Source organism: Fukomys damarensis, unplaced genomic scaffold (assembly GCF_012274545.1).
Source record: "Fukomys damarensis isolate Sample0158 unplaced genomic scaffold, DMR_v1.0_HiC HiC_scaffold_8, whole genome shotgun sequence".
In the NCBI taxonomy this organism is placed as follows: Eukaryota; Metazoa; Chordata; class Mammalia; order Rodentia; family Bathyergidae; genus Fukomys; species Fukomys damarensis.
The window spans coordinates 30,716,353-30,724,107 of NW_022900920.1; the positions used below are offsets into that span (position 1 = coordinate 30,716,353).

The 7,755-nt window shown below is 46.3% G+C and overlaps 1 protein-coding gene and 1 long non-coding RNA gene across 4 annotated transcripts in view; both read left to right on the forward strand.

Annotated features, from left to right (window-relative positions):
* The first annotated feature begins 13 nt into the window (after positions 1–13).
* Positions 14–5,971, forward strand: LOC109118134. 3 transcript variants are annotated; one of them, XR_002025433.1, is made up of 2 exons: positions 14–260; positions 5,819–5,971. It is a non-coding gene; the product is annotated as an uncharacterized LOC109118134 (long non-coding RNA). The 3 variants fall into 3 exon arrangements; XR_002025434.1 differs by having other exon boundaries at positions 14–157; XR_004516311.1 differs by lacking the exon at positions 14–260 and adding an exon at positions 2,506–3,171.
* Positions 5,972–6,809: 838 nt separating this feature from the next.
* Positions 6,810–7,755, forward strand: part of Cfap43 (cilia and flagella associated protein 43) — an 86,386-nt gene continuing 85,440 nt past the window's right edge. Inside the window, exon 1 of the mRNA XM_033761245.1 lies at positions 6,810–6,984. Coding sequence (XP_033617136.1) covers positions 6,911–6,984 — 74 coding nt within the window. The 5' untranslated portion in view covers positions 6,810–6,910. The remainder of the gene's footprint in view (positions 6,985–7,755) is intronic.

Sequence of the window (7,755 nt, forward strand, 5' to 3'; positions counted from 1 at the left end):
CCTCCCTCCGGGCCTCCCGCACCGCACCCATGAGACCTCGCGTGGATTCCAGGCCTGGGGCCCGGCGCGCTCTGCACTCCAGAAGTCCTGGCTCCCACGGCTCGCAGGAGCCCGCAGGCCTTTCCCTTTCCCTGCCAGTCCTAGCGGCACGACTGCGGTGAGGCCGCCGATGTTGGGCACATGGCACACTGAACCCTAAGAGAGTGTAACTCTAATTCCGGATCAGAATGGCGGAGCGCTTCCAAAACTGCGAAGCCCTAGTAAGGGCACAGGCTTAGGGTTAAGTAGATGGCCGGGTGAATTTCCCCTCTGGGTTTACGAGAAAAGGTTAGAGTTCCCTCTAATATAAGGTCAGGAAAAAGAGGGTTTGGAGACACTGTGACGCGCTTTAAAAAGCTATCAGTGATTTTTGTGTCTGTTAGATTTGAAAGCTGACCTTACCGACGTGGTTGTCTGTTTTTGCTTAGCAGGCACTGGGATATGCTTTCATGTTTGGAGCACCTGTACTATTTTAACCCTATCTCCATCCCAGTGTTGGTTTGTCCTGGACTAGAGTAACAAAGAACCAGGGTGGCTCAGCTAACAAACCTGCCTGGGGTTCTAGAGGCACGGGGCTGGGGTGAGGGGCTTCCTTCTGAGGACTGGGAGGGAGAACTTGCTCTCTTGTCTCCTAACTTCTGGTGCTCTGAGCCCATCTTTGGTGTTCCCTGGGTGGAGATACATGGCCTGCTTTCTGAATTTGTCTTCACGCGGCATCCTCCCTGAACCGAGTTACTGTTATGCGTGGTAGCAGGTCACCCCCAAGTTGTATGTGGCTGTGTGCATGATCTGCGAACGTCTGGATATATAAGTGGCACCTCAGCTTATGAATTTAACTTGTTTGATGATTTTGCAGAAGATGGCTGCATTTGTGTTTATGAGGGGTAGAGGACTGTGGTCCTGTTTGTCATTCGATGCGGAGTTTGCAAATGAAAACAAGGTTTTGCCAAATGCTTTCGTTTGTGAAGCGAATTGTTTGCAGACAGCAGCGATCCTGAACTGAGGCATTGCTGTCCATTAGCCACAGTTAACCCACTTATGCAGAAGGTTACATGTTTTTTTGCATGAAATTCATATACATTACCTAGAAAAATTCAAGGAAGAATTGGAAGAGAACAATTTTTATTATGTCCCATGTTTGTGACATCCCGAGCACAGAACACTAGGCCCAAATGGGCTATAATGGTGGCACTGCCCGCTATGCAGCTGTAATTGTCAGCAATTAGAGCCTGAGGCTGAGGAGAAATTGATTTTGCTGGTTTGACGATAGAGTTAGAAGCTCTGCTGAGAAAAATAGCTTTCTTCTTGTAAATACCATCTGTCCTCATGGCCCATGAACACTCACTTTGTCCAACACCCTTCTGTGACTTTTCAGCGATGTAAATTGAATGTTTTATACCTTCTAATAATAATAAAGTTATACTGACAAGAGTAAGTTAGGAATATTGAAAGTGATATGAGGGCTGGGAATTTAGCTCAGTGGTTTGGGCCTAAGCTTGATCCCCAGTACCCCCCTCAAAAAGTCATGTGAACTGTTCCATTGCTATTATTTTAAGAAGTAATCTTTACTTTTTAAAAAGTTAAAGACCTTTATTGTGAAAAGAAAGTGTTTTTTAAAAAATTAGCATTCTGTGACAGTCATAGCAGGAACAAACAGCCTTTATCAAAGAGATTCTGTGGAAAGATACTGTCCAAATAAGTGAAAGAATTAGCAAGACCTAGCATCAGGACAATGGAAGAAATCTTTCTAATCTTGGAAATAGGGAGCCATGTGGGAAGAAATGCCCTGTAAAGAAAGGAATTTGAATAGGAAAAATGTGGGAGTACTGAAAGTGTATTTCCCCTCTTGGAGAAACCAGAAGCCTTTTCCCTTCTTATTTCCAATAGAAATTTTCTAACTTTCTCCTTTCAATTCAAAACTTCATTCATTGACCTTGCGAGACCACAAGCTCGGTTTGTACAGAATTAACTATTTCCTATTCATTCATTCATATTGCTTCTTACATGATTATCATTTCCCAGAGGAAAACAAATGACTATTTTCTTGCCTCTCTTTGATTCCAGTATTTGGTTCCAAGAGTCCTCTCATGAATTAATGTGCACACAAAGGCTGAGGAATGGTTTGCAATATAGAACAAATTCAATTATTCCTACATTTATAAATGTATATAGGTCTGTGTAACAGGCATGAAGCCTGATACCAGTTCTTTTGACAGCTAGATGGATATCAAACATTTAAATTACAAATATTTTGTTTATATAAAATAGTTAATAAGACCTAAATAAAATAGATATTTAGACTTCTGACAGTTTAGGTTTGGATTCTCTCATGTTTTTGTTTTTTGAGACAGGGTCTCACTATGTAGTTCAGGGTGACCTTCAACTCACTAAGTAGCCCAGGCTGGCCTTGAACTCAGGGCACTCCTCCTGCCTCAGCCTACCAAGTGCTGAGATTATAGGCATGCACGACCAATCCTGGGTAGATTCTCTCATCTTTATTCTTATAATTTACATTTGACTTTTACATTTTAAGTCTTAATTCAAAACAGCTGGACAGATGGTTTCTCGGTCTCCCTTTGTATCTTGCCTTAGAGTGAGTGGTGGGCTGGATGCAATGATCCTCTGACAAATTTTCTGGGTCCTTTCCATTAAAGCTGTGTTGGTTAAGCTTGATTTCAACTTGATTGGCTTGAGAGACACTTGATCAGTAAGTAAAGCACACTTCTTGGAGTCTCTGGTCACAGGGGCATAACCTTGGGCACCTTATCAGTTGTGTCCTTGGCCCTTCCCGCTCCAGCCCAAGACTACGGCCACAGCTGCTGAGGAGAGGCAGAACTCGTGGGTCTTAGGTTTGTTCCCAGTATTCGTAAATCTTCTGGAGTCAGGATTGAAACAGATTTTCCTCATTTGTCCTGCCTAGTCTATTCCCTGAAACACCTGTGTTTCCCCCTGCAGTCTGACAAAGGCCAGCATCCTTCTATAACCAGTGCAGGGCAGAGATCAGGGCATCTCTGGAAGAAGTAAAAGGAGAGAGGGGAAAAAAAACTCACGGCAAGGGCAGGCTTCATTCACGATAAAGACCTGAGAGGGGCCATTGGCTCCGAAGTGCCAAAAGCAGCTGTCTCTTATAGGGTAAGGGTTTCTAGGGTGTGGGAGGGAGTGGGGAAGTGAGGAGCCCGCTATTCTCAGGGTCAGGTCTTTGAGTTTGTGGTTGCTGTCTGCCTCGTGTTGTACAACGTTTCCTATTCTCAAGCCTGATGCCCCTTGGTCCCGATGTTCTGTACAGTAAACAGATTTCATGGGCTTCATAATTACGGAAGAATGTGGGTAAGGGTCGCAACTCATGGGAAAGTGTCTATGGCTCTACCCTTCAATCTCCTTGTGCTCATCAGCCACAGGCACCCCAACAACCCCAGCTGGAGGCCTCCCTTTACATCTAAACCCCGAAGCCAAGGTGTGCGATCCACACAAGACTGCCCCTTCTATTGACTCAGTTCACTTTCTCTTTTACGGTAGTGCAGAGAAAGTTCAGCCTCCCAGGGTCGCAGCTGTCCCAGCCCTGGTTGGGGCCGTTTCCTGCCTACCTCACATCCTCTGCCAACCACCTCCTGGGGGAGCAGGGCAGGACTGACCTCTGTCACTCCTCCCTGGGGTTGGCTAAAAATGCTCAGGCTGTGGTTAAAGGTATTGGAGAAGTCATAGGGCCACTTCTTCCTGACACTCAAACATGGGAGGCTTTGCACAGTTCGTAAACACTAAGCACCACCTGTTCAGAGCAGAAACTCTTTAGCGTAAACTTCTTCACCATATCCTAATGAAGGGCAGCATCATTTGACTGTGGTCATCAGAAATTTAGGTCATCCTTAATTCATTCTTCTCTTTTCCTGCCCTTATCAACCCATCACCAAATCCTACAGATGTTTACCTTCTAAAAGAACTCTTTAATACATTCATTTGTGGGCTTCAACTAGGGGAGATCTTGTGCGCACTGCCACCTTGGAAGGGCACTTACCAATGTCCACTGACATTTTGAATTGTCACAACTGTGGAATTGTGACTGTCCAATGCTGCTAAACATCCTGTAAAGCATAGCAATTCCCTACTCCAATCCAGCCCAAGCTACCACAAGTGCTGAGCTTGAGAAATACTTGTTAGGACCATGGAATAGACTGACACATCTTTCTACTGCTGCGGAAGGCACTGGTAAAATGACACACAGAGACACAAGAGTGGAGTGGGTAAAACAAAAAATGTTTACCTTGCTAGCAAAGGGTCAGCCAGCCCCAAGGGCTGTGCCAAGTGACTGACCCTAAGCTGGGTTACACTCTGCCTTTTATAGGAGTTTTACAGTCATGACCTCATTTTAGGTAGTTCGATAAGACATTCCAGTTCTCTCAGTTCCCATCACAAATCATGGCCACAAGACAGTTTAATTTTAACCCAAATGTAGCATCTTTGTGGTTAGGATACTTATCTTTAGGATTTGCCTAATTAGCTATTCTACCCCCATAAGAGTGGGGGTCGGGGTTAGGAAAACAGGACTGGAGACATTTCTTTCATCTTAACTCTTTTATAGTTATAAGATTTACAGAAAGTTTAGGGTTTATGGTCTAAGTGTACTTTCCCTGTAAGGTATGGCAGTTGTTATATTAGTTTTGAACATCTGGTCTCATCCTGGGGATGCGGCTAAGCACCTCCGGCATCTGTTAATCATAACATTTTAACCTGGGGCTAAGTGCCTTCAAGTTTTGTAGTTAATGATGAAACCTCTGGTACTGTCCTAAGAAACAAGCAAGCAAAGCAAATTACAGAAGGGAAAGACAATGGTTATTCTGTATTTCTTTAACATTTTGTAGGTTTCAGACTATTTATACAAGTTCTCTTTATCTCTATTCAATTCTGTTTCCCCACCCAACTGATATTCTGCTGCAGCCAGAATGATCTTTTATAAACATAGATATGATTATATCATCCTCTTGCTTAAAATGATTTAATGTATTTTTCATGGCTCTTAGAGCAAGGCCAGAATTCTCAACCCACCCCTCACCTGACCTTTAGCTTCTTCTTAGCCTCAGCTGCAGTATTTTCTTCTCATCTCTCTTCTTTGATGACATTGTCATCCCCAGTTCATCCAAGCTGAGGCCCTGCCTTTATTCCTACCCACAATGGTCCTCCACCTATGCAGCCCCTCCAGTGATCACTCATTCCTGGACCCCCACTGAAAATGGCAATTCACACAGAAAGCATCCTCAGTGCAACTCACTTAACTAGCATGAAAGAAGAAATTATTCAGTGATATTTGGTAGAGCGTGGTAAGGCAGACTTTGCTCCAGACCACTCTGACAGGAATAGGCATCACAGGAATGGGAAAGAGAGCTGGAGAGGGAGTTTGGCTGGACTCCAAATCAGCATGGCCAAGTGGGAATTTCTATCTAGGGAACAGGGCGGGTCAGTTGATAGAAATTTATCCAGGAGAAGCAGCAGAAGTAAAGGATATCTGGCTACAGCAACCTGACAGGATTCTTGCTGAAGACTGGCAGGGGATCACACATCACTGGGAGGTGGTGATCACATAAAGTGGGGAGGGATCACTTCCTGTCAGGTTAACAGCAGGATTATTTTCTAAAAGTGAATTATACAAGGAAGTGCACAGATAGGCTCAGGAGGAGATTCAGAAGAGTGGCTAAAATTGGGCCAAGCAGAGAATCTTTGTCACTAGGTAAGGATGCTGGTGTAAGTATCCACGATACCATGCTTTTCTTCCTGTTTTAATCTACAGTTCTACATTCCTGTGATATGGCTGTCTAGCCCTCCACCCTGAGTCCCACCAAGAAGGAAGAGATTTTATCTGTCTTGTTCACTGTTGTGTTCCAAGAGGCTGGCATGAGGCATGACTGCATGGCAGACGCTCAGTAGGGCTTTGTGAGAGAAATGAAGAAGAGAGTTTGTATAAATAAAATGTGAAAATTGAGAATCAAAATGGAGCACATGTTTTGGACCTAACCAAATAAATAAATAGATGAATGACTGAATAAATAGGAAGGAAGAGTTCTTGTGGAGACAAGTGCCTGATAATGTCTATCACAAAAGACTCTGCCAGACTATGACCTTGCATGGGAGCCACCGTGAGCTTACACGAAAAGTACTACTACAAGGACATGAGCCCGACAACTGTCCGTTCACCCTCAAATGGATGCCACCCTTGTTAATCACCGTGGCCAAGGAGTAATGTTTCAAAATATTTGATGTAACCCTACTCATTTTTATCTTTTAAAAAATCTCGTTTTTTCCCCTTCTTTCAACTTGCCCATAATTTATCACGGCAAGTGTAGTCCCACTGTAATTCTCTGCTGTTCCCAAATTAAATCTTTTTCTTTGGAGAATCTCTCTGGTTATTTTGGGGTTAGGTGCGTGGTGGCAAGACAAGGGGAAGACCTGAAGGAGGAAAGGGCACGGAGGACCCGAGAGGACAGGGGAAGGCTGGGAGCTGGACCATGCCAGCCGCTGACCAGGCGATGGTGACTCCCGGGGCCGACGGTCCTGCGCAGATGAAATGCTGCCTGTCACGTCTCGGCAATGCTGGGCACAGCCCGCCCTCCAAACCCTGGGCTCCTCGACTTCCATCCAAGAGGGAGGCGGTGCCCCTCAGGAGGTTGCCCGCCCACTGACCCCCTTTCCGCTCTCCCATTGGCCGAGACACCCGGCGGTTCCACAAATCCGCTAGGCTCAAGCGAGAGGGGGCCAATAGACGCGGGGGTTACGGTCTCCTGGATACGAGCGTAAACAACTAAGGCTGCTCCGCGGGGGCTGCCGGGGTAGCTGAGCCGGGGTCTGGCGTTGGCTGTAATGTCCGCCGAGGGAAAAGCAGCCCATGGCGCAAGGCAGGGAGCGAGAGGACGCTTCCTACTACGCCCAATCCGCCGGCGGCGCGAGCCTGTCCGTGAGGTGAGGCGTCCAGGCCCGGCGCTGACTTGGGTCTTGGGGAACCCGGGAGCCCCTGCTTCCACCGACCCGCGGACCCGCGCTCTTCTCCGCGCCCCTAACCTGCCTCCGAGGCTCTTCTCCGGCCGTCTTTCCCTTCTATCCCGCGACCCCGACCCCTGCTCGCCACCCAACATTCCTCTCCCCAGCCTTCATGTCTATCTTCCTGCCCACCCTGGCTGTGCCGCCTTCTGTGGGCCGGTTCCCAGACCTTCCCTGCAGATCCCCCACTCCGTCCCTGCCTTCAGTCTCCCTTTGGAAAAGCGGGAAGCGCTGCGGATACCGGTGCCCCCCACCCCCGGGTTCCCCGCGCTCTGCCGGGCTGCGCGGCCGTGGCCTCAAGCCCTGATGCCCTCTCCTGTACTCACTTCCCAAACCCCCGTCCTTCACCCGCCTTCTATGCATCTTCCAGCTTATCTTTATCCTTTAAATAAAATACAGTCTTTTAGCTCAGACCGCCCTTCCTTCTAGCGCATATTACTCCTTACTAAAAGGATGTGTCTTTTATGTTCTAACCTTTTAAAAAATGTTGACCACATTTCTTCTTTTGGGGGGAGAGGGTCTGCATTTATCGATATTTTTAGGCCTAAAATATGGCAAGATACATCTGTGTAAAAAAAGCAATTTTCCTACTTCTATTACAACTACAAAATGTGTTTTTCTACCCAAAGTTGTTTTTTTTTTCAGCTTTAATTGAGTTTATTGGTACATTTTAGGGATACAGTAGTTACATTT